The sequence below is a fragment of the Engraulis encrasicolus genome, chromosome 22 (assembly GCF_034702125.1).
Source record: "Engraulis encrasicolus isolate BLACKSEA-1 chromosome 22, IST_EnEncr_1.0, whole genome shotgun sequence".
Classification (NCBI taxonomy): Eukaryota; Metazoa; Chordata; class Actinopteri; order Clupeiformes; family Engraulidae; genus Engraulis; species Engraulis encrasicolus.
In genome coordinates, this window is record NC_085878.1 from 45,714,503 (window position 1) to 45,741,533 (window position 27,031).

Sequence of the window (27,031 nt, forward strand, 5' to 3'; positions counted from 1 at the left end):
CTCTGTAGTTTGTGTCCTAAAAACCCATACCGAAACTAACTGTACCGAAAAATAAGTGCCACAAATGAACTTTTTGTGGGTGCGTGACGGTGTGTAGTCCTATGTCTGTATAATGGGCCTTGTTTGGGTGTGCATGTCTTGTTGTTGCTCAACGGGGTTGATGTCGTCATGTTTCGGCTGACAAACCGAATTGTGAGTTGAGTGTATATCGTTGTCGCCCCCTGTTTAAGTTTCAAATGGAGTGCTTAAATAGGCTACTCACTGCATACACACTTCATTCAAAAGCTCAAGTTCCCTCTCTGGCTGCCAGAGGCCCAAAGGAGCCATGCTACTTGGCCCCTGCAGCCACAACCCAAACCGGCCTTGAAAACCACCTTGGCAATAATAATCTTTCCAAGGTGCTTCATGTGCCAGGCCAGCCAATATAGTGTAGGCTACAATGAACCCAAGTCAAGTCCGAGGGTCTCTCTCTCTCTCTCTGTGTCTCCACAATCTGTAGGCCTATTATGCATGACGCACAAGTTATTTTGCCTGCACACTCTCATTCGCATTGTTTAAAAATCAGCCCAGACTTGTCCACGGTCGCCATCTACTGTAGGTGGAACGGCACTGTGGGTGGAACTGAACGCTACAAGTGACTCTTTCTTTCTCTTCAGCATGGAAGCAGACCATAGATTGTATAGCGCAGTGGTTTTCAAAGTGGGGGCCGCAAGGAGGTGCTAGGGGGGCCGCGGCAAGATGGCAGGAAAGGTATAGCACAACAACAACAGAAAATTGAATAAACTGAATAACATGGGCCTACGACAAAATAAAACAAAAATAAGCTAAACAATATTCCTATTCGCATTCCTATTGCTATTAGTTTAAACTTTATATCCAAGTGGGACACTGGTTCACAGGCCCTCCACTAGGCCTATATGGTTGTGAAAGGGGGTTCCACGGAAAAATAGCGTGGCGCGACCTAAGGGAACGCACCTTGTCATGGTAAAGTTTGGGAACCCCTGGACAGCCTACGTTCTATGAAGCGGACGAAAGGACTTTGATGGAAGCTCGAGAGTAGGAGGGCGTGGTCAGAATAGCTGAGGGAAATCAAATGGTTAGTAGACGATAGCGGATAAAATCAGACGGTGTCTAAAAGTAACAGTAAGTAGACCATTATTACAGTGTCATACCACAACAGCTGATGTTACCGTCTGTGCTTTAGCATGCTAACAACTAACACAGTAGCCTATGTGAATTATCACAGGTCGGAGGTTTCGGGCAGCTGTTTTTCCATCTCATTCTGCTTGCTTATCAAAAAGGGACTTAAAACGTTCACGTCCTAGCACTATAGACCTATAAGCCTGCATCAGAAACGACCAAAGTGAACAAGTAGCTGAAGTTTGTTGAAGTTCCTTCATGCAGACTATTCTCCCTCCGCACTCTCGGCGTGATAGCCTACCAGTTGATATGATATGACTAATCACAGAGGGCAGCCGGGACGTTCATGTGTTCACATGTCCGCATGTGCTTTGGGCTTGTGCTTGTGCATGTGCTTTGAAAATCGCGCAGGACGCCAACTTGCCCTCGATAAATAAATACAACTTTCGTCGCTTTGTTAGGCTACCGGTAGTTGGACTTTGTCGTTTCTGGTGTAGAACTAGCCTACGCGACTGGTCTTCTGTGGCTCATAATTTACTTTTCTCCTGCAGTTATGCACCGCGGGGCTCCTTTTCTGGGTATTCTATTGGGTGAGTGAACAGCGTTCTTCTTGCCTAGCATATGCCCAATGAGATTGAATTAAGCAAGGTTTTGATTGATTGATTGATTGATTGATTGATTGATTGATTGATTGATTGATTGGGTTGGATCGAGGGGTCATCAATTTAGAAAGGTGCACCATCATGATGCTGCTCACTGATTACACTGCTGTTATTCATTCACTCTGCAGGGCTGGCCTCAATGACTCTCCAATGGTCAGGTGAACTCCCTATATGCTTGTGAGGTTTTGTGAAATAAATGTTGTAGGCCTACTTACCGGTAATAGTAATAGCAGTAGCCTAATCTGAACCAAACAAGGAAAGATTGAATGCAAAGATGCCTGCACAGAATCAGCATATAGCCTACACTTGAAACGGTTTGCACACCAACAAGATTTAGAAAGGTGCACCATCATGATGCTGCTCACTGATTACACTGATGTTATTCATTCACTCTGCAGGGCTGGCCTCAATGACTCTCCAATGGTCAGGTGAACTCCCTATATGCTTGTGAGGTTTTGTGAAATAAATGTTGTACTTACCGGTAATAGTAATAGCAGTAGCCTAATCTGAACAAAACAAGGAAAGATTGAATGCAAAGATGCCTGCACAGAATCAGCATATAGCCTACACTTGAAACGGTTTGCACACCAACAAGATTTGCAACTACAACCAAGCAGTTGTCAGTCTTGATCAACGTTTTTTTTCCCTGAACATATCAGGTGAACACTCCCCCGGGGTACCAGGCCAACTGAACATGTCTAGAAGCAGACCCACGGACTCAGCTGCCCTCCAATTCCTTCAAACGTACCCAGACACACCAAGCCAATGGGGTACCTAAGTACCTAAGTAAATAATTACTGGGCTTGAAATTAGTCCAAACCTTTAAAATCCACCTATGCACCACAAATCCACTACGACTCACCCCATTGACTTCCATTTAATTGTTTTGCAACTTCAGGTGCCCCATTATTACCGCGTGTCTTCAATGCATCCTGACACCCAGTCAGTTGTCAGTTTGGTGTGGAAACAGCTTTAGACGCAACAGACCAATGTTGAGGCAAATCATTAATTTGTCAAAATACTATATGCAGTGCTTTAGTTTACATTGGATTTAGTTTGATCCACAGTTACTCACTTTCTCTATTCCGTCTCTCTAGAGCCGTATGAGTCCGCTCGGTCAGTTGGGGTATGTTCTGGACAAGAATATGTGTTCATGCTCCCGCCATCCATGAGGCCTAATCGAGTTTACAAGTATCCCTTGATATTCCGCCGGCTTAGGCCTAAAGGACGGGAAAGGACGATTGCTAATGCAACCCAGGTAAGGAAATACACACGAGAAATATGTTTAAAGAAAATGTTAAACGTTTACATTGATTAAATCATAGTCAACACAAAACCCCCAACACGTTACAAAATAAAGACCTGGCCAGGGTCACAACAGAAAACCCCCCTTTTTAAATCCCTTATAACACTGAACATAAATAATTTCTAACACACAAATGTAGCCTATACAGAAAATATAAAGTTTACAGTCCTTTTAAGTCTTTGTATGACCCTCGAAAGCGAGGCCAGGAAAACAGTATAATTACAAGAGTTGAACTGTGATGACGATCACTAGGGTTGTGGGTGTGTTCTGAGGGGGGCAACCGCCATTCTGACATACCGCCATTCCGACACACCTCCACACTTTTTCATACCACCATTCCGACACCACGTTACTCTTGCATGAGCGTACACCTTCAACGGTGTGTCCGGAGCTGTCCACGTGCGTGGTGCTGAAACCTGTTTTTGCTCTGAGTGACGCGAGCGTACACCTTCAACGGTGTGTCAGGAGCTGTCCATGTGTGTGGTGCTTAAATCTGTGTTTGCTCTGAGTGACGTGAGCGTACACCTTCAACGGTGTGTCCGGAGCTGTCCACATGCATGGTGCTGAAACCTGTTTTTGCTCTGAGTGACGCACGGAGAAGATGTATCCTGTATCTATATGAGAGGCTGGGGGAGCGAAGTCACCGATATTCGATTATAGAGTGTTTGCTATCACAGATCAATAATAGGCGTTCTAAAATTAAGTTTATAAGCAACAACATGACAATGTGCGCTCACTTTGCATCTCCACTCAGGAATTGCTCATGACAGGCATAGGCACAGCACAAACTTTGTTCTGTTACCGGTAACCTATTTATTAATCACAACCATGTAGCCAAGCTTTCATTAACAGAGACCAACTGAAACCAACTCTTTCACGATCGCTGCAGCTTCAAAATATTAGGAAAACAACAAAGTGCCTGCCACCATCATGAATATGTTCTCCAATGAGTGTTTCACCATCCCATATCTTCCAGCATAAGTATGAATTAGGAGCAGTCGACTCGGGAGACCAGATTACTGCATTATGACCGAAAACAATTACTGCTTCATACATAGCCAAATGAATCATGCGTTTCTGCCGTAGGCCTAAACTAAAGCAACATTCGAACACACAAGCAATACGAACGCCACACTAACATGCAATATCTTTGCGCGCGACAGGCTTTTGGAAAACATTACGGTGCTTAGAAGTATATCTGTTTTGCACGCATACGCTCTCTCTCGCCTGCATGCAATATTGCCAGGTGAGGAATAGACTCTACAATTTCTGACAACGTGTTCATTTCCTTTTCCTTTCTTTAAATGCCCAAAGCCATTCGAGACTCTGAATCAGTTTTACACTGCAAAACGAAATATATCCATAGCAAAGTGACACAACTATGAGTCATAATTTTTCATCAACTGAGATTCATAATCTCTCAGGGGCTGTCAGGGGCTGTGAAAAAAAGGGTCGGAATGGCGGGACGTTTCATGGAAAAATCGATAACGCCATTCAGACAATTGAACCTCAATGTCGGAATGGCTGTATGGCGGAATGGCGGCATGTCTGAATGGCGGTATGTAAGCATGTTCTGACTGTCATGTCAACGAGCCTGGCTCTTTGGTGTAGCGGTCAGATCCCCAGTTTACTACTCCAAAAGGTCTGGGTTTGAGCCCTGGCTGGGCAACTCTATTCCCCTTTGCCACTTCCGTGAACAGAACAGTTCCAAACTTAAGCACATTTAGCTAGGCTAGTCAGGCTAATTGCCTACCCCTGCCGTAGAACGTGGCCTACACTGATGTAAAAAAAAAGAAACAACAACAACAACATATGTAGGTTTTTGTATTCTTTAGATTATTCTCATCTCATTAGGCGAATGAGGTTTACTGAAAGTGTTATATGTTTTATTTATTTTCAGAGTTTAGACCCTGCATATGGTTTCCGTGACAATCGACCTTACATACCAGAAGTTTCAAAGGAGTATGAAGGGGAGTATTATTGGAAACACATTTTGGGCAGGTATAAGGAGAGACACATTGAGCTGTATGTTGAAGGTAAGCCTACACTGTAAAACTAATTTTGATATGAGTCTTAAAGAGTTGAAATTTACTAATCATTACGAATAATGAATTATGAAGTCTTCAGTTTTCTTTAGTTTCAGACATGTAAAAGTTGTATCCTTTGCCTGACATGGTTTGACGGGGTAACTTACGTCTTCATCAGAGGGTCGCATGGATGTTGATGTGTCATGTGCTTTAGAGATGATGTTGTGGAGGTATGACCTCCATGTCAATATTGACAGTATTGACAATATTGACTTGAATTAATTAGAAGACAAAAGGAATGCAATACATCTGTTTCAAATAACGTTTTGGCCCACTCAATTACTGTGTTAATTTTACTCTTTGGTCTGTGCAACATTTTCGGAGTGACTACTTCTCATTATAATGTAAAAATTAGGAGGTGTTGTTAAGTTGAAATCACACTAGCTACCTGCAGAAGTTTACACTGACGTTCAACTCCACTGTGTTTTGACCCTCCACAGTGTTGTAAATACTCTTATTGGAGTTGTACTTTTACTCTGAAATATTGAGAACCCATTTTGTAATGTGAAGGCCATGACCATTTTAAATGACAGAAAAATGGGCCATACATCGAAACACCCTGTTTTGGTCCTTTTGACCAACGTTTTTTCACAGACTGCAGTGAAGAGAAATGGGTGACCTACGGTAAGGAACTGAGGCTGAGTGTGCCATATTCGGCTGTGGTGTTGGAGTTTGAGCACAATTCGAACCCCCCCAGCGTGGTCCTGTGGAGCAAGTTGAACGCTGGCTTAGAGAGAGGAGCCCGGGGCACGGTGAAGAGCGGCTATTGGACGGCAGAGAGGGCGACTGCTGCTGATGCAGGCAGGTACAGCTTCCTCAACTCCAGAGACGTCGTCTTCAGTGGCACTAGGTTCACTGTCGTGGGTAAGCAAAGCACCATGGATATACGTACAGGGCGTCCCAATAAACACATAAGCACTTTAAATCTTTGTAATGCAGCAGTGTGTATTAACATCCTTGTCATTTTCAAAATAGAATAGAATCTACATCGACATCACTTAAATGTTTTGTCACCACTTGTTTTCAAACTGATAACCTATCTGAAATCTGTCATTTCATTTTACCCAGAGAAATGATAATGAAGACTTTCTATCCGCTTTCTATTCAGCACTGTTCCATGTAGTATATGTTCATACTGTATGTACAATGATAATCTTGTCACGGATCAGTACAACATGTGCTGTATGAGGTCTCTTCACAATATAGTGTAGAAAACTAATTACATTCTGTTGTAACAAAGTTGGAGTGCTTTGCTGCTGAGAATATGAGCTAGCTGATTTCGAAACAAGTGAAGCGATAAAGTGAAGACCAAAACAGCCCCTAACCAGAAATATTTTTGAGAAATACAGTTTCCATTTTATATCAAATTATGTTACTAAACGAAAGAATGCAGTTGCACTTTTACTTTGCATTACATTTGCACGCTTTTATCAATTTCTCACATAGCACTTGTAGCACCTTGTTGTAGCATATGACAGTAAGCTATACGGTTTGAATGAAGCCGTTTCCAGATGTATTAAAGGGGTATGCCACTGTTTTGGGGCTTAATACATATACACTCGCCTCCAAAAGAGTTGTCGCCTACCAATCTGTTTGGAATAACAGCTAATAAACTGACTTTCAATTAATCACTTGGCTTCAGAAGTCACTCATATGAAAGCTACAACCCTCTCGAATGAAAATGAATGTACAAAAATAAATTTCATGCACCAAAGAAAGATTGACCCTTTAATGAACACAGATAGGGCAGATTTTGACAGACAAAAGTTTTGTCGCCTATCGAACATAATGTGAAAATGAGCAGATAAGTCACTTCAAAACACTTCAAATACGCAGATCGGCTGTCATACTTAATCACTGATTCACTCACACCTCTCCAGAAAATCAACTTTGGCCTTAGGTGTATGTTTAGGGTCATTGTAATCATGGAAAGCAACACAATGAAAATCAATGGAGTTCAATGAGAGATGGTGACATATTTGCTATTCGTAGAGCAATACATTTTTAACTTCATGATGTAATCAATGATAAAAGCCCTCACACACCAGCAGCATGCATGCAGCTCCACATAAGAGCTGTATCCCTCCCATGTTTGACTTTAGGCACCAAGTATTTTTTTCCAAATTCTTCACCTTAACACCAAAGAAGTCTCTCCCACTGTCCTGTCTCAAAAAAGCCAACCAAGAGTATGTCAGGCCTAATTCTGACAAAAATGAAAGCTAATGGGACTCATACTCTGAAGTCAAGATCCCAAGATCAACCATTTTAGAACTGATAGCATCAAAACTATATGGTGTTGGAGATGAAGAATATGAAAAAAGAGAAATGGTGCATAAAGTGAAACATGGTACAGATACAGCTCTTATGATGAGCTGCATGCATGCTGCAGGTGTTTGAGGGCTTTTATCACTGATTATTATATGGTTGTGACGTCATCTGTCGAATGCTCCATTCATTTCAACGAGGCTCCCCAACGTTCGGACGTCTGTTATTTTTCGATAACGGACGGGTTGGTCTATAACAGACCGCTGTCAATGGCAACACGACTTTTCACTGCTAAAGCGACTTTTCAACAAGACTCTAATCAGCTGCTGTGATAGACAGCACCCGTTGTCCTGGCTACCGCTGTCAATGGCAACAAGTTCACTGCTAAAGCCACTGGCTTGTATACAAGTCAGTGGCTAAAGCGAATGTTTCATATCACTCCGCAGGGTGTCCGGTCTTTTGTCACTCTAATCAGCTGCTGTGATAGACAACACCTGTTGTCCTGGCTAGCCTACCTAGCTGTTGCCTAGCGGTGCATGTTCAACAACGGCACTGTTTTGTTTTGCGCAGCAACAATCTTAACATTAAATAGGTCTAAAGAAATGTCCCCGCATGTGTGAATCATTTAAGTATATCCATATAATAAGCGGGTTAACTTTCGGCGAGTCGGTCGCTTTGTGGAATAGCAGCACTTCAGAGAGAACAAGACCCCTCCGCTCCGCGTCGGGGTCTAAAGATTCTCTCTGTCGTGCTGCTATTCCACGGTAGCGACCTTCTCGCCGAACGTTAACCCTTACTTAAATCATGAAGTTAAACATGTATTGCTCTACGAATAGCGAATATGTCACCATCTCTCATTGAACTCCATTGATTTTCATTGTGTTGCTTTCCATGATTACAATGACCCTAAACATACACCTAAGGCCAAAGTTGATTTTCTGGAGAGGTGAGAGTGATTCAGTGATTAAGTATGACACCCAATCTGTGTATTTGAAGTGTTTTGAAGTGACTTATCTGCTCATTTTCACATTATGTTCGATAGGCGACATAACTTTTGTCTTGTGAAAATCTGCCTGTCTGTGTTCAATAAAGGGTCAATCTTTCGTTGGTGCATGAAATTTATTTTTGTACATACATTTTCATTCGGGAGGGTTGTAGTTTTCATATGAGTGACTTTTGAAGCCAAGTGATTAATTGAAAGTCAGGTTATTAGCTGGTATTCCAAACAGATGGATAGGCGACAACTCTTTTGGAGGCGAGTGTATAGTGTCTTATTTTTCATGTAAGCCGTTGCATTGCTACAATGCTACACGGATCCATTGACTTTCACTAGCTTAGCGACATATTCCCTCTTTTAACTTGTCTTAAAGCAAGACAACGCTTAACATGAAAAATAAGACACTTTACCACCTTTATAAACCCCAGCCAAGGATTTTAACTGTATTAAGCCCCAAAAGAGTGGCATACCCCTTTAAACCAGAACTCTTTCCTAATGCTTTCTCTTTAACGTCAGGCTGAGAGGGACCACATCTTATCCAATTGTGTTTGTTTTTTCTCTCTACAACTTCAGCCTTGCGGGAACGCCTTCACATGCCTGACGTCATACCTGACTGGACACGGGACGTCCCCATCCCTTTGCTTGAGGTTAAGGTGACGTATGATGGGATGGTGCTCTTCAAAGATGGCCTGGTGACTCCTGAGGCATTCAAGGTCTTTGGGAACCGCATACGACTCCAGGCTACTGACACAGGGTCAAAATTCACCCTCATGTCAGTGAGGACTAGTGACGCGGGACACTACGCCTTTATCGACAGCATAGACACTCTGGCTATGGACTTGTCTCTGGAGGGAGAGTACACACAAGGTCTGCTATGTGGCATCTTCTGCATTTTTATACGTATACATATACGTATGTACACGTAAAATGAAGAAAAAGCTCACCTACTTGTTCAAGAAATTCAATTTCTGATCTTAAATATAGGCTCAGGTAAAGAGCATAAAATAGATTTCAGAATGGTGGTTTATACATCACTGATTCTTGAAAGTTTGGCAAAAACATGTCCCTGCAGTAAAATATTAATTCTGTTGAAAATCAACTAAATTTTCACAAACAAAATGAACCCAGGTAATGGCTAAGGGGTCTGTCACACGAATACACAGTTGTTTGAAATATTTAAGTGTAAATTTATTACTTTTCATGGCTATAAACCTTTCCACACCCTGTAAAAACGCCTGTCCCAAGGACTGGCATCATCATTTCAATTGACTTAAAATACAAAAATCACTAACAGAATTGAACAATATCACCATGATGTGGAAGACCATATTAAAGTGGTTCTACAGATGTGCACATAGTGGATGTAAAACAATATTTACTATTATTTACTGATTGCTCAAAATGTGTCCAGCATATTGGTCACCACCGTCAGATTTTTTCTAAAAGACAATAAAATCAGGTATGCACAAGGTAATTTTCATTACTAAGGACCCCTTTTCAAACCTTTAGCTCTACTGCCTACTTCACCATCACTGAAGCTCCTGTAAGTTTATTATTTTGTCCTCAATTTGTTAATTTGTTTGGACACTGGTACTGTCCCAACCATAAACTGTCAACACCGTCGGGGGTTTTAATAGTATTGTATTACATTAATGTTAATAAATATAATTTTTTTCAGAAAAGGTATGAAGCACCCAAGAAACAGAGCGAAAATGAAATGGCTAATGTGAACAAACAATGCATAATATTTAAAAGAGTGCTTTTTTGTCTCACACCGTCAGATGTCACCACCGTCAGATTTTGTTCTGCTCATCATGTTGTTCCATATTTTACTAAATTGTGCTGGTTAATGAAACATTACTAGGCATGTTAGTAATAATTGTGATCCAAAATGATACTCTAGCCACCACTGAGGTGCATTTGGAGGTTTTTTTGTCAGAAAACCTGACGGTGGTGACATCTGATGGAGTTCACCAAAAAACACATGTTTTACGTGTTTTTGACATGTTTTAAGAATATGCATACAATAAGTATCTACAGTTATGTTGAATTGTTAAAGTAATTCACTTTAATACAGTAAACATGTGTTTTTACTTCTAATTCTGTCTGCCGCTGTTGACAAAACAAGAAAGAGCCCATTTTATGAAAAATGTTAAACATGGGGAGCTTGGCCAATGCATTCACTGCACAGCCAAGACCTACATCTATGATAATACACCTCTATATTTTGGATTTGAACAACTTAAAAGCTGTTTTTACCACATTTTCAACAACCAGTGGCTTACTTCCTAGATAATCTAACTAATGAAGTAAAAACACATGCTCATACTGTGCACACACAAAAATAAAGTGTTTATGCAAGATGCCATTGACTTGAGAGGGCTATTTATTTTGCTAAATGCAGGTACTAATTAGGCCACTTTCACCACTCTCAGATTACTGTCACCACTGTCAGTTCTTAAGTCACCACCGTAAGAAGGAGTTTTGGACATTTTAAAGGAATGTGCTTACAACATTTTCCTTAGGAGTTGTTGAAATATCAAAGTAATAGCCAATTTAAGCCTACACGAATATTTGTGAAATTACAAAAAAATGTTTGTTGTATTTAGGCGTTAAGTAAGCATCGTATGACGGTACATATTTTAAAATTAGAACACATGAAACCGTATTAATATAGAACAAAAGTGATTTTTCAACATTTAAAGGCATATGTGTGAACCAAAAAATACACATAATCACTTAAAAACTCCAGATACATATGCGACCAAATCAATACAATTTTAATAACTTTTAATTGTGTCTGACGGTGTTGACAAAAAACAAGGTATGATCGGAGAAAAGCCTGATTTCTGAAAAAAATACATAATGGGGAGATTGGCCTTGTGCATTTCTGAAAAGCCAAGACCTTAGTCTACGAGGATATACCATATAATTTTGTAATTCACTTTGTTTTTTTCTGTCAACATTACAACCTGTTTTAGCCACTTTCTCAAGAATCAGTGACATATATAGATATACTGTATGTATGGAATAGCGGCCGACGAGGTGTCCCGATATCAAGGGAAATAATGGACAAGGCGGCGCGTTCTAACAGCCCGACTTCGCAGCCGAAGGGCTGTTCGCTTCGCCAAGTCCATTTTCCCTTGATATCGGGACACCTCGAAGGCCACTATTCCGCTTATCACCCGGTTACCAGCATTTAAGTAGGCTATTCATTTATTAATATGTTGATCTAAGGCTTCGTGAGAAAGTAGATTAACCACTGCGCTTGGTACGTTGCTATGGGCACCACTTCGTAATCTAGAGAGACGCGCCTCTATCGGAGCGAGGCATGTAAGGACGCGCGCAGAATGTTGGGGTGACTTGACAACCAAATGCGATAGAATTGACAAATGAGTTTTTGACTTGACAACCAGATGCGATAGAATTAGTAACGGGGTCTTGACTAGACAACCAGATGCGATAGAACTAACGACGCGGTCTTCACTAGACAACCAGATGCGATAGAATTTGTAACGGCACTTCGCCAGTAAGTTAGAAAAGATGCAACTTGGACGCCCGCACGCCCGCATGACATCATAGGTGTCCTGCTACCGAGGAATAAAGGACACCTGCTCAGCCAATCAGAAGACGTTCCGTCTGCTCACCGGGTGATAAAGTGAACAATAATGTTCACATCAAGTCCTGATATATGTTGGGATCAGCTTACTTAGTTAGGACAGTGGAGATGGGAAACCAGTGTTAATGGGGAAACTGGGTAGGGTTGAAAAATGACCCAGTCTGGAGTCAAAAGTGGGTCCCTGCGGATGTATAGCGTATATGTGGCATAGGTGCACCAGCTCATTGCACCACAGCACTCCAATATTATGCACTGCTTGTCCTTTTATCCTTAGCCTCTTTTAAATGTGTTAAATATTTCACAAGCTACTGCTATGATATGGAAAGTGCTCTACAAATGAACCATCTTGTTCTTTTGTATGTATTTTTGTAAGGCTGAACTGTTTGCTGAGGCATGCATTTTTGTAATGTTGAACTGTTTCATTCTCCCTAACAGTGAAAAGGCATGACCCGTACGCCGTGATCATTCCTATCAGCATAACGTTGGGGGTGCTGATGGGTCTGACCATCTGCTGCTGGACCTGCGGGAAGCTTATCCCTGACCAGAAGGAAGAGGACGCAGCCACTTTGCCAGGCGAGGAATCAAACATCATTGTCCATGTAAGCGCTTCTAGTTTCTAGACTGCCTAAGAGGAAATCAGCATTTGAATGTCTCTGGTGATGAATACATGGACATTGACTAATGACTGTGGTCTGAATGAGAAAAATGTCAGACACTGCACCAATCAATGTCCGTACACTGTAACAGTGCCTAGTTTCTACTAGATGCTCTTTTTTCAGTATAGAAAAACATAATTGAATTGGCTCTCAATGGGAACGTGAAATGTCCTTGAAACCACTTTAAAATGTTAAAATCGCTCACCAAATGTTTACTGGTATTCCGTAACATGTGCAGTTTAAGCAATAAGCCACAAGAGCCCGTGGGTTTGTGTTCAATTTATAATGGGTAAGGGGAGTGGGGCTCAAGGCGAAGCCGAGTCCCATAAACCTCCCCTTAGCCATTATTCAGTAAATCGAACACAAACCCACGTACTCTAGTGGCTTATTGCTTATCTAACACCATTGCACTTAATCGCTGACCAAATTTCATTGAAAGTGCTATAAAAACGATTAATTTCCCATGCATCATTCAGTTGACAAGTTGGGGACCGTGGCAACACTGCTGTGCATGCATGCGTTTTTCGCGCTGCCAGACACACACTTTTCTGCAAAAACTCAGTGAGGGGACATAAACAAAGTAGAAACGTCTTTGCAATCACACTGATACCACAACCCACAGATAGTGCAAATATATGCTCTTCCTATATTCTCCTATCCCAACTGCACCAGATTCTGATTATCCACTTAGACGTGTCGTGTCTAACTTAGTCACACATAGAATCGTCATTTGGAATGGGGTGTATTTCGCCCGATTTACAACGGCTATTAGCCAATCACAATCAAGAATCAGATCGCACAGTGTTAGCTTGTGAATTATGACTTCTATCATGTTTTATTTGGTATTTTGTAAATGAAAGAAGTAATGGGATTTAATAAGTGGTAATAAAATGCGACTTAAGCCATGTTTCACCACAAACCCATACGGAAATAACGGACAAAAACGTATAGCAATAACGATTTGTGAATGTATCATAGTAGTATTCTATGATGGACTTTTATGTTTTTGAAATGAAATGAAAAGCAAAGTGATGCCCCTGCTATTTTTTCCAAAATCTTGTAGATTTGCCCTCTGTAGTAAAACATTCTACACTGGTAATGTATGCTGATGTTTCAACAATGTATTGTGCTGCTAACACTAGTGAACTTGGGGAGGTAATATCCAAAGAATTGGAACGGTGCATGCATGGATTACTGTGAATAAGCTGGTCTTGAATATATCCAAAACTAAGAGTATTTTATTTGGGTCTAGACACAAACTGGCTACCAAGCCAAAGTTAGAATTATATGTTGCCAAAGAACCCATTGAACAAGTGGAAAAGCTGAAATTGCTGGGCATGGTCATTGGCAACCATCTGTCTTGGTCTGAGCATATAGATAGAATCATTCAAAAAATGGGCAGTGGTATTCACTTTACTAGACAATGTGCACCATATGTGCCATTTAAAATCCAAGAGCAAGTCTGCAAATCTTTAATTTTATCTCATCTGGACTCATCATTACTACTCAGTGGTCTGGGCCTCAGCCTCAAAAAGGGAGCTGGCAAAACTACAAGTCGTTCAGAACAGAGCTGCTAGACTTGTCCTTGGATGTTCACCGAGAACTGGCATCCATAAGATGAACACTGCGCTGTCATGGCTCAGTGTGCAGAAGAGACTGGCCTTAAGCACAGCGACATGTCTTAATGAAGCAATAAAAACGCATAGACCAGAGTTTTTGATCCAGCAAGTAGTGTTTTGTAACACGGCTCACAAATATGCCACCAGGAAAGCGGGCAAGGGTGACATTGTACTACCAAATCCAAAAACTAATTCACAGAAAAGGACTCTGCTTTATAGAGCAATTAAGACATGGAACGAATTGCCATTGGATATCTGTCAAGACAAATGCAAAAAAACCTTTAAAAGAACTTAAAAAGGTATCTTTTGAATGGTTGATATAGGTGTCATCAGTTGTAAGGTCTGTTTTTTATTGTTTTAAATGTGTGAAGGAGAACTTTCAGCAATGTGGCAGCATTGCATTTTATAACAGTTTGCTAGACTTGTTCCTGACCTTTTGAGGTCTTCTTGTATTTAATTTACTTGAATCTTTGAAAAACTCTTTATTTTTGCAAGACATGTCTATTTGTATGGTTATTAATCTGAAATGTGATGTGTGATATGTATTTGAAATTAGGACCCCAGGAAGACTAGCGAACTGCTACGGCATAAGCTAATGGGGATCCTTTAATAAAGTAAAATAAATACATTTTATAGGAAACTTGGTAACACTTTATTTTAGGGATACAGTATATCACGAAAGTGAATACACCCCTCACAGTTTTGCAGATTTTTGAGTATATCTTTTCATAGGAAAGCATTACAGAAATTTCACTTTGACACAATGATTAGTGACCTCTTAACAACATATTTAACTGCTTAAATTTCTTGTTCACTTAGAAAAAAAACAAAATACAGACATTAATGTTTGAACAAAAGTGAGTACACTCCAGATTAAAATCCGTTAGAGAAGGGGCTATGTTGGCTCGAATCGTCTCGAAATGAAACGAAATGAAAAGGGATGACAAGGGAGGTCATCAGTGTGCGTTTCAACCTTTCTTTGCATTGAACCTTTACATTTTGAGTCTGCATCTGGCTTAAATAGATTAGTGTGAGATTTTAATGCAATCCTATGGAGAATATCATGATCTGCTTCAGTAGTCACAGGGCATGTTGACATGCATGTTTCTTTTAGGTGTATTTCAGATTACCAATGTTGACCACATTCATGCATCCCCAAACCATGTCAGTCCCACTACCATGCTTGACTATTGAGAGGATACACCTTTTTTGTAAAACTCACTTGTTTACCACCACACATGCTTGACACCATCGAAAGCAAATTTGTTTATCTTGGTCTCTTCAGATCACACGACATGGTTCCAGTGATCCATATCCTTGGTCTGTTCATCTCTCTTGAGACCAAGATAAACACATTTGCTTTAGATGGTGTCAAGCATGTGTGGTGGTAAACAAGTGAGTTTTACAAAAAAGGTGTATCCTCTCAATAGCCAAGCATGGTAGTGGGACTGACATGGTTTGGGGATGCATGAATGCTGTCAACATTGGCAATCTGAAATACACCTAAAAGAAACATGCATGTCAACATGCACTGTGACTACTGAAGCAGATCATGATATTCTCCATAGGATTGCATTCAAATCTCACACCAATCTATTTAAGCCAGATGCAGACTCAAAATTTAAAAGTTCAATGCAAAGAAAGGTTGAAACACACACCTCCCTTGTCGTCCCTTTTCATTTCGTTTCATTTCGAGACGATTTGAGCCAACATAGCCCCTTCTCTACCGGATTTTAATCTGGGGTGTACTCACTTTTGTGAGTACATGTTCAAACATTAATTGCTGTATTTTGTTTTTTTCTGAGTGAACAAGAAATTTAAGCGGTTAAATATGTTGTTAAAAGGTCACTTATCATTGTGTCAAAGTTACATTTCTGTAATGCTTTCCTATGAAAAGATATACTCAAAAATCTGCAAAACTGTGAGGGGTGTATTCACTTTCGTGATATACTGTACATCTATAAGCACTAATACATACAATGTTAATGCCTGCGTAAGTAACTTGTAAGGCATGTACTAAACAAACGCTAAGGCCTACTGGTCCTTACTAAGGTTAAATTGGTAATAAATCCCTTATTGTGCATGAACAAGACATTTGCGAATACATGCCTAACAAGTGTTTGATTTTGCTTTGTACATGCCTTTCAAGTTACTTATACAGGGACATTGTTTGTATTCGTCCTAATAGATGTATCCCTAAAATAAAGTGTTACCGGAAACTTGTAAATATTATATGCTTTTAATACATGCTTTCCGTATGGGAAGCTTTTTTAGGAATACCAGTGAACACCACTAACCCAATTTCTGAAAGCAAATGTTTTGGGTGGCAAAATTAATTGAAAATCGTGATTTAATCATGATATGAAAATCGTGATAACAATTGGGATTGAATCGTGGCAATAGTGACCTGCTATCAAGCATCCTTGAAGCAAGAACATGCTGACAGGCTGGTGTTTCTGGCCAAAAATCTGTAGGTCCGCTTCATGCTATTGCCTTCTACATAGTTATTAACAATTCAATTTATTTTGTTCATTTCTTACATAATTCATTCTTAAAGGGACACTGTGTGAGATTTTTAGTTGTTTATTTCCAGAATTCATGCTGCCCATTCACTAACATTACCTTTTTCATGAATACTTAGCACCACCATCAAATTCTAAGTATTCATTATGACTGGAAAAATTGCACTTTTCACACATGAGAAGGGGGATCTTCTCCATGGTCCGCCATTTTGAATTTCCTAAAATATAAATTTTTAGCTGCAAAAATGACTCTACTTGGACCATACCAGAACATATTTGTTTATTACTTAGTAAACTTTCATGTAACGATTAAACTTGGCATTAAGCAGCCTAGTTTCAATGAGCAGCATAGTTGCAGTACCTTTTTTGACCATTTCTTGCACAGTATACCTTTGATAAAATAAAATTGTGCAAAAAATCAGTTGTTCATTTTTCAATAATCGTGATTATCATTTTTTCCGATTGCGCAGCCCTAGCGTGGGTTTTAGCCCCCTAAATGGAATATTTTTAAAGCCTGATTTTTGATATGTGCATTCGAAAACTCTGTGTAAGTGTAAATAAAGGGCCGAAACCAATGCGTTTTCAAAAAGATCCATGTACTGTACTGTACTGAAGAATTTTAGCGGTCGCAGAGGAATCCATTCATGTCTTCCTCAAGGCCTGTGGGTATACAGGATGTTAGGCATATTGTTAAATGTCTATTTTTGAAATATGACATATTTTTTTCAAAACTTAATTTATACTATTTTCCTTTTCATACCATTAAATCTTTTTTCTTTCTACCAAATGTCTGTTTTTTTCACAGGAGACTCTGGTGATGCCTGGAACAGCCTCCCCTTTGCAACCCACTGTATGAAACCTTTTGGCTTACATATTTCACAATATGTGTTGGCGATTGATATTTAATATTTACATACAAGTCATATTTACTTTAAATTGATTGAATCGAAGATGTCTGACGTCATGTGAAAAATGCCCATTGGTTTAACCATTTTGTTTTTGCTCACAGGCACCCTCCTCAGACAACATTGAGCCTCCCCCTTCCGATCCGTGGGCAAACAGCCCACCGGTAAGTTAATACGTTGTCATCCACACTTACAACAGTCCAAACCTCACACACAAAAGCATCCCTTTTTATTACACTTCATTGTAATTTATCACAAAGTTTAATTCACAAGTTATAACAGTTGACATTCTTTCTGTCATGTCCATTACAGTTAAGAAACGCAAGAAGAGAAATTTTGAATGCTGTTTCTTTATTGAATAGTTATGAATTACATTTGGCGGTATGGCTCTGTTCAGAGGAGTTGCCTGATTTTCCTTGAGCACCAAGGAAAGCAGAGATACAGGGGACAGCAGCAACATAGGAAATGCTAACCAAAGACAATATAGAGAAGACGGCTTGCTTGCATCATAAGAGCGTAGTACGGCATGGCCGTTAGGGGAGTCACAGGTATTTCTCAAAGTTAGGCCTTGCTAGGACGAGTAACAACCATGTAACTAGTTCTAAGTGTAATTGATAATTGGATACAAACGGGCACAAATGGGCATTACTCGTCTTAGCAGGCTAGGACACTTTGAGAAGTACCCACAGTCTTCTTCTACGGTCACTACTGGCGGCATGGTTAAGTGCAATGCCACTACAGCCAGGGCTGGAGTGTGGAACAGGTCATAAGACACTGTGATTTTTTTTGTCAGCAGTCCGTAATTATCCCCCACAAATAACATTGACCGACGGCTGTAGTTAATCTGGCCACAATTGAACATTGACAACCGGACATCCTCTTTCGACCTCTTCACCAGGAATGCAATTGTGGACAATTTTTATCCCTCATGACGTCGGACCCACTGCCCATGTGCAGCGTGTCCTCATGGGTAAGTGGTTAGAGCGTTAGACTTGTAGCCCCAAGTTTTCCGGTTCGTCTCCCAACCTGCCAGGTTGGTGGGGGGAGTAATTAACCAGTGCTCTCCCCCATCCTCCGCCATGACTGAGGTACCCTGAGCATGGTACCGCCCCGCCCCATTGGGGCCTGTTCCCTTGCACAGATGAGGCACAAATGCAATTTCGTAGTGTGCAGTGTTCACTTGTGTGCTGTGTCACAATGACAATGGGAGTTGGAGTTTCCCAGTTGGGATTAAATAAATAATAATAATAATAATGTCATACATGACAAGGGGGAGGTGGATTACAAACCGAGATTGCGAGCTGCCAAGAGTTGGGAAGAAAACTGAACAAATTAGACTGAAGACATAAGACAAATTGGAAGTCAAGTTCCATGGCCAGCCAGAACTAACACTGTGCTAGATCTTTGGTTGCAATGAGCCACAGTTTTAGCCTGGGAATTTCCATGCTGCCTTCTATTCTCTATTCGATCTGCTTGATATCTTACTTGTGGTTTAGGCCGGTGATAGCCAGCCTATACGATGATGACAACAAAAATGAATAGTTTCCTTCCATTTTAGTTGGTAAATGAAAATGATAGGTAAACATGAAAAAGATTTTTTTTCTCTTCTTCTAAATCATTTTCATATAATGTTATGTGTTTTCAGCCTTACTTCTCTGTTGGATCCACTTCAAATAGGCCAGTGCCCCAGGTGCGTCTCAGTCCCATTTCTGTACGGTACATCTCTTTCAGTTAATTTGACCCCATGTTTGTATATTTACTGCTCACTGTGGACTTAATTGATATACAGTATGTCACAGAAGTGAGTACACCCCTCACATTTCTGCAGATTTGCAAGCATATCTTTTCATGGGACACCATGAAAGACATTTTACTTTGACACAATACACAGTAGCCATCACACAACTTGTATACTTCACTCAAAATAATTTTAAATACAGCCATTAATGTCTCATCAGATCACACCATTGACTGTATATTATATATCAATGGACCACACAACATGTTTCTAGCAACTCATGTCCTTGCTCGGTTTGTCTCTTATCTGAAGAGACTAAGATAAATCAATTTGCTTTAGATGGTATCAAGCATGGCTGGTGGTAAAAAGTGATTTGTACAAAGAAAAGTGTCCGGTCTTTAAAATAGAATGGTAGTGGGACTGACATGGTTTGGGGCTGCATGAATGCTAGCAACATTGGAAAGCTGAATTTCACCAAAAGAAACATGCATGTCAGTATGTACTATTATAACAGGGCTGGATTGGCCCTACTGTGGCGCAAATGGTAGGGCGCTATTAAAAATACAATATAATAGAAATGTAACAGGGCTGGATTATAACAGCGCCGGACTTGGATGAAAAACTTGCCATTTTCAGCTAAGCCTAGTACACCAGGCATCCAGAGAGGAAATGAAGCATATGACGACATTTAAGTAATCGAATATAAGATAAGTTGACTGCAACGGTCAAAATGCTTATTTTATATCCCACTGTCTCGGATAGGCGTCTTTATCAGCATGAGGATTGATACCATTGAGGGGGAGGCCAGGACAAAAATCCTAAACAGTCCACCGGGCAAATACCCTGCTGTTTGCCATACAGTATGGCCAATCCAGCCATACATTTTAACATGGGTTGTACTCACTTTTGTGAGGTACTTTTTCAGACATTGGGTGGTGGTGGCTCCGGTGGTAGAGGAGCCTTTTCGGCAACCCAAAGTTTGCAGGTTCGAGCCCCGCTCTGCCTAACCCCATCAATGTGTCCTTGAGCAAGATACTTAACCCCAACTTGCTCCTGGTGGCAGGGTGGTACCCTGCGTGGTATGTGAGTGTGAATGGGTGAATGTGAGGCATACAGTGTAAAACGCTTTGAGTGCTCGAAGGAGTGGAAAGGCGCTATATAAATGCAGCCCATTTACATTACTGTAATGTAATTGATGTATTTCAAATTATTTGAGTGAGCAATAGATTGAAGGTGCTATACACCTGATTATCATGACTTTTAAACCTCTTCGAGACTTTATCTGACCAAGAGCATAATGACTAACATTCTCAAACGGCATGCTTGACCCACATACCTTGGTTTGCTACTGGTCGAGGGCAGAACAGGCTGAGCCGAAGTTTAAACCAAACATTTCTTAGGCCCAATACACCTCATAACACAGCAATAACTTTTGGATGACATGTGGAGTATATTTTTATTTAAAAAAAAAACGATGCCCCAATTAGAATGGCTAGGATCTTGGAAAAGGTGCATGTCGTCAGGTACTGACCAGTCTGCATAATACAACTGCATATTGAAAGTGGTTCTCTTTCAAACTGCTGTATCTTTTCATAAGTGGGTGTGTGCTTGTATTTTTAGTCGCCAGTTTCTGATCCTGCTCCCAGCTCATATCAGCCCCCTGCTCCCTACGTCCCATATCAGGTACAGTACAGACACCCTCTATACAGTGCAGCTCACTCATGTCATGCATACACTTATAAATTAATTTACATAATGCATGCTTTTCAAATTGATTTTAATTTGCTCCCTTTTTTAAATGTTCACAAATGCATGGATATGTACTGTATCGTTATTTTGGTATATCTTTTTTTGTTTATTTTTGTCTATTTTTTTTTAGCCTTATATCCCTGACCCAGTTTCCAGCCTACCACCTTCCTATGATTCCTGTGTTACCCATCAGGTGCGTTCATCCACAATACTTCACATAAATATTAGTGTTGCACCGATACCATTTTTTGGCCCCGATACCGATGCCCGATACCTGGCTGTGCAGTATCGGCCGATACCGATACCGATACCGATACCATACTGATACCAATACCACCCTATTTGAAATGTATATATAGGAAGGGCTGTAGTGCATACTACTTGGATGTAAAATAATTGCATGACTTTGTCAGACTGCTACCTACCTTTGTGAAACAGGAAAAAAAACTAATACAAAGTGAATCCAGCAAAACGTTTTTATACTTTTTAAATACCTCTATGAAAGAACTAATTTCAAGGCTGTTTAAGTGTCATACAAGCACCTGTAAATGGTATCGGTGGCCTATTTATTGGTACTCGCCGATACAGATACCACCATTTTAGTGCCGAGCCACCGATCCACCGATACTGGTATCGGTGCAACCTTAATAAATATCATGCATTTGCATACATTTTTAACAAATTTGTATATTTCAATATTTTTAGGAAGAAAACCGGTTTAATGAAATCAATCAAAGCCAATTTCCATGTGTGTCCTTCTTTACCCTGTCTCTATGGAGATCATGAAAAATAAACATCCTTAGCTATATCCTTGGCTGTACATATACCCTGTACGTGTGTTAACCATGACATATACAGTAATCAGATCACAGACCAACTCTGTAAGAGAGTCCATTTATTTAATGTTTCTGATAGTGTCACCCATATGTGTAGTATTGTCATTCTGGCTTGTGTTTGTGTTTCCAGCCGACTGACTCTGATGCTCCCAGCTCATATGAACCGCCTGCTAGCTTATATGAGCCTCCTCCTCCCTACGTTCCATATCAGGTACAGACATCCTCTTTACAGCACTATCCGGCACAAACATAGCACATACAATCTCTAGTGTTATTTCAGCATTTTGGGTCTGAGGGGGGCCCAGCTTCACGCAGGTCATACACAGTATGATATTTTCAATCATGGTTATTAAGCTTCTGCTCACACTGCACGAGGGAAATTTACGATTTCACATCTCACGACTCACGTCCACATCTCATGACTCACGTCCTCACACACTATACGAGCCGACAGTCGGATGTGAGCAGAATGCTCCCACAGTGTGGCACGACAGGCTTGTTTCGCAGGACTGCAGATGACAAAAACGAAGAGGGAACATGTGCACCTGAGGTGTAGATGAGGACGTGCTCAAGACCGAATCACGCTGCCCTGCATGTCTCATTTCAATTGACTAAAAAAAACACTGATGCACTTGATTAATATCACCTCTACATGGAAGAACATATTAAAGCAGTTTACAGAACTGCAAATAGTGAGTTTAAAACAATGTTTACTATTATTTTCTGATTGCTGAATATGTGTCCCACATACAGTGTATTCGTCACCACATATTTTTTTGAAGACAAATTCAGGCATGTACAAGGTCATTGTCATTACTGAGGACCCTTTTCAAACCTTTAGCTCTTCTGCATGGTCATTACCAACAACTCCACAAAGTTTAGTCCAAATCAGTTGATCAGTTTTTGAGTTATCCTGCTGACAGATAAACAAATAGACAAACAAACAGACAAAAATGCAACCGAAAACATTGCCACGGTAAAAATGAAATATGGGGAGGTTGACCGATGCATTGATGTACAGCCAAGACCTTCGTCTATGATAATATACCGCTATATTTTGGATTTGAGCAACTTTTTTGTTTCAAAATTGAAACCTTTTTAGTCACATTCTCAAGAATCTGTGATGACGTGTAGCTAGTGTTGCACTGGGACAAATGTATGTTAGTGTGTTCTCGAGGCATGTTTATCAAACACATCCTTATTGAGCCGGGTAAAGATGGGCTGGGACCCCTAGGTTACATGTTGCAACCTGTGAGTGTCTGCGGGAGCACAGTCTGACTATGCTCTTGTCCCCACAGCCCCCAAGTGAAGCAACAGCAACAGCAGCAGGAGGAGCAGGTGACATCAGTGTTTCGACTGCCCCAACTGTTGACCTGGAGTCCCAGTTCCAGCCGCGTGGCTGGGGAGGAGCCATGGATGACTTCCTGTCCAGCTCTGTGCTCTGTATGGACTCCAACACCCCAGAGGGCGCCACAGCAGCAGGACGAGGAGGTGACAGCAGTGCCCCTACCTCCCCTCCTGCCCCTACCACCCGTGCTACCCCTACTGACCCCACTGTGGACCCGGAGTCCTTCCTAGATGAATTCCTGGCTGAATTCCTGTGATGCTGTGTGAAATCTGTATCAAAGAGCCTTGGGAGAAAGTGAGCTTAATGTATAGTAGCGCATGGGCGCTTCAGTGGGATGGAAAACTTTCCATACTCCATACCAATGCATTACTATTTTTCAGACAGGAAGTTCTCTTCTCCAGTTAAGTGGTTGCTACGGATGCAGCAACCACTTGGTTTACAATCATGTGCCATTGTTGTCGTTATTGGCTGCTGCACCGGCGTCAGACATACCCATTCCCATCAGGCCACACTGGTGTGTGAACGTAGCTTCAGTCCTCTTACTCTCAATGATCTTTCATGTCTTTGTCATTGTTTGTCAAGGCGTGGAGGTAGGCCATGTACACTGGTGCTCTGCCAAAATTTCCAGGTGGTCTCTGAACAAGCTTTTTTACAGCAATGGTTCTCAAAGTATGGTCCCAGTGTCAATGGCTGCTGTCGAAAACATTTCTTACGGCCCAAGATAACATGACATACTATCTGTAAAATAAATCTACAAGACTACTTAAAGCTATTGTTATGAATGGATACAATGGAATGGATGGAATGGAATGAATGTTAGAATGATATTGTAGCGCCGAGCGGTAGCCAGTTCAAAGGTATGACAGAGGCAGAAGATACAGTTTCGCGTTTTCTTTTATTTGCTGCCCTCTCACAGTCTAAATAGGAAAAAACACTCATAGTCCACTCCAGGGGGCCTTGGCGCTACAATATAATTTATATAAATGACACCAACGGTCCATTCAGCCAAACAGTGTCACATACTATCTGTAAAAAACTAGAAAGCTATTTAAAGCTGCATTTAATTATATAATTGTAATTTAGAAGGCCATTGATGGTCCACACAGGCAAACTGTATCTTGGGAGATGAATGTTTTCTCATTCAGTACCTACTGGATCACGCCACCTGTGCTATGTGTGGTGTCTGGTGTGTTAAAATGACATGTACCGTACTGTACTTTAGCCATGTCATTTCCTAGTCACAAAGGAGTGTGATGATGTATCAATTCAGGCATTTTTATAGTCCTGTTAGTCTCCTATGGGTGAATGGGTGGTGCATGGGGAATTGGCCTTTAATCTTCATGGAAATCCTCTATTATATGGAAACACCGCTCTATAGATCAGTGGTTCTCAAAGTGTGGTCTGAGGAACGCTGGTGGTCCCTGAGATACCTCAAGCTGTCCATGAGGAGATTTTAACAAGTGTAGTCAGCATTTCCAAGACAGGGTACATGTAGCATAGTATATTTGTAACATTATTGCAAGACTAAGCATGTCTAAACTTGTTCTTTCACTACAATAAGAAGAAACTGGGACGTGTCATTTTTTAATATTATAAATAAGCTACTGTATCTGGGTGGGTCTGCATTTGTAGTGCCTAAACTGTTAGCGTGACCGAGATTGTCAATTCAGTTGGCACATGTGGTCCCCCAAGAAAAGTCTGAAACACTGCTCTAGATCAATCACAATTTTCTAGGAAACCTTTGTTTACACATATTTTTTTACACATACGTACATATACACAGAGTGAGACAATATCCTATTTGCACTGTGACTTTATTTTGGATGTGTTGTCATGTTGTCATAATCAGAGACGTTATCCTACTTGCACTGTATGGCTTTACTAACTGTCTGATGTACACCATGCTTAATCTGCCTACCAACCGGGCAGGTTCCCTACACCCAAAAATCTACAAGTGCCTTGGGAAGCTTGAGCACTTTTCCTTCTGAAATATAAGTTCTTGTCTTCTTTCAATCAGTGATGATCAGGGCCTGTCTTTTCCACCAGCCTTAATGTTTGTTTTACTGCTCATCCTGGACCTGATTCAAACAGCATTTAGCAGAATGCAATGTCACTTTTTGCTAGCTAGGGCTTTGACTGTGTGTTAATATTTAATTTCATTATGTGGCAATTTAATTGTCAGTGTTCTTGTGGGCGGCATGTTGAAATTGAAATAAAAGATTTTTGTGATAAACTCTTAATTAGTATTTCGCGTACGCTTTGTCTCATATGAAATTCTTGAAAGTGCTGGCATATGGGCTGAAATGCGTGGCCATCCAATACATTTACAGTTAATTTATTTTCCTACAACCGACATATCAGCCTTCAAAAGAGCTGCATGTAGGGGTTTGTCTAAGAAGAAAGATATCTGTCATCTGTCAGAGTGCGGAAAGACACAGGACAGAAAACAGAAAGTATGAAAACAGTAGGTGACCCACCCAGGGGAGACAACAGCGGGGGGGACAAAGGGTTTAGTTGGCCTGGGCCTAAGGAGGGTGTCCGTCGCAGATTTGCTTCCATGTGACATTGTTTCTTTTGGTGGGGGGCTTTCAGATTACTTTGTCCTGAGCCTGACCAAAGCTGTCAGTGGCCCTGGCCTCACCACAAGAATGCATGAGAGTAGAAAGTTAAGCTTGGTCGATGGCCCTTGGCTTTCATATCACCTCACTCACAGCGCTGTGTAGGGGTCTTAATATGTCACAGCAGCTCATCACAAAACCGGCTGCTTGCTATATGCACACAGTAACAATGGCCTCTGCAGTTATCCTTCTTGGTGAGTACCGTCTGTACAATAAATTGAAATGTGTGTTGTAATGTCTGCTGTCTGATGATGCCACAATATATGTACATTTTATATGTACTTTTTAATTGCAGTGCTTGCAGTTGTTTCGGATGTGGCTTCTCAGACTGGTACAATCCTCACCAGCTTCATACCAATATTATTTCTGTCATTTATTATTTTATTGTGAATGTTGTTGTTTTGAATATTATTGTTGTTGTTGTATCTGTTATTTGCTAGATGTCAGCATCAAACCAGGATATATTTACGTGAGTGAAATGAACCCATCACAGGGAGATATCGTGGATGTGAAGTGCAGGTCTTTAGACACAACTAAAAACCAGGTGTGGTGGCACATGTGCCTGTGCAAAGATGGAACTGTGATCCGTATGGAACCACTCCAGCCAAACCAAGATGATGTCGTTTTCAAACTCAAACACGTCAACATGACCGACACGGGCAATTACAGCTGTGTGAGTTCACAGTCTAAACCAAAGCATGACAAGATATTTTGCCCTGCGAAGAATTTCATCTTCATCACTGTAGGTAATGTTGACAAATTTTGGCAAATTTTAAAGGTGATACCACAAGTTTTTTATATGTATTATTTATTTATTTTTTTATGAAAAGGTAATTTGGATGATAGAGGCATTAAATGAGAAGCCATCCTGCTGTCACTAAATGAAAGCAGTTTCTCTTAACTTTCAAGCGTAGACTTGACACAACTTGGCAAGAGGATACGGATAGGTGCTCAGTGTTAACGT

The 27,031-nt window shown here is 40.8% G+C and overlaps 1 protein-coding gene across 3 annotated transcripts; it reads left to right on the plus strand.

Annotated features, from left to right (window-relative positions):
* Positions 1–1,101: 1,101 nt before the first annotated feature.
* Positions 1,102–25,677, plus strand: LOC134438514 (uncharacterized). 3 transcript variants are annotated; one of them, XM_063188095.1, is made up of 15 exons: positions 1,102–1,143; positions 1,692–1,730; positions 1,931–1,960; positions 2,900–3,060; positions 5,009–5,144; positions 5,790–6,059; positions 9,031–9,324; positions 12,512–12,675; positions 17,679–17,723; positions 17,883–17,942; positions 19,424–19,468; positions 21,137–21,199; positions 21,396–21,458; positions 22,232–22,312; positions 23,400–25,677. In XM_063188095.1, exons 2-15 carry the CDS (start codon positions 1,694–1,696, stop codon positions 23,703–23,705), a joined length of 1,755 nt encoding a protein of 584 aa, XP_063044165.1. In that variant the 5' UTR covers positions 1,102–1,143; positions 1,692–1,693; the 3' UTR covers positions 23,706–25,677. The 3 variants fall into 3 exon arrangements, with proteins under 3 accessions (XP_063044165.1, XP_063044166.1, XP_063044167.1); XM_063188096.1 differs by lacking the exon at positions 1,931–1,960 and adding an exon at positions 2,201–2,230 and having other exon boundaries at positions 1,112–1,143; XM_063188097.1 differs by lacking the exons at positions 1,102–1,143; positions 1,931–1,960 and adding an exon at positions 2,201–2,230 and having other exon boundaries at positions 1,573–1,730.
* The last annotated feature ends 1,354 nt before the right edge of the window (positions 25,678–27,031 follow it).

Coding starts and splice junctions, on each gene's coding strand:
- LOC134438514 (XM_063188095.1), top strand. CDS start 1,694: ATGCACCGCGGGGCTCCTTTTCTGGGTATTCTATTGG. Junction 1,731..1,930: donor TTTTCTGGGTATTCTATTGG/GTGAGTGAACAG, acceptor TTCACTCTGCAG/GGCTGGCCTCAATGACTCTC. Junction 1,961..2,899: donor AATGACTCTCCAATGGTCAG/GTGAACTCCCTA, acceptor CCGTCTCTCTAG/AGCCGTATGAGTCCGCTCGG.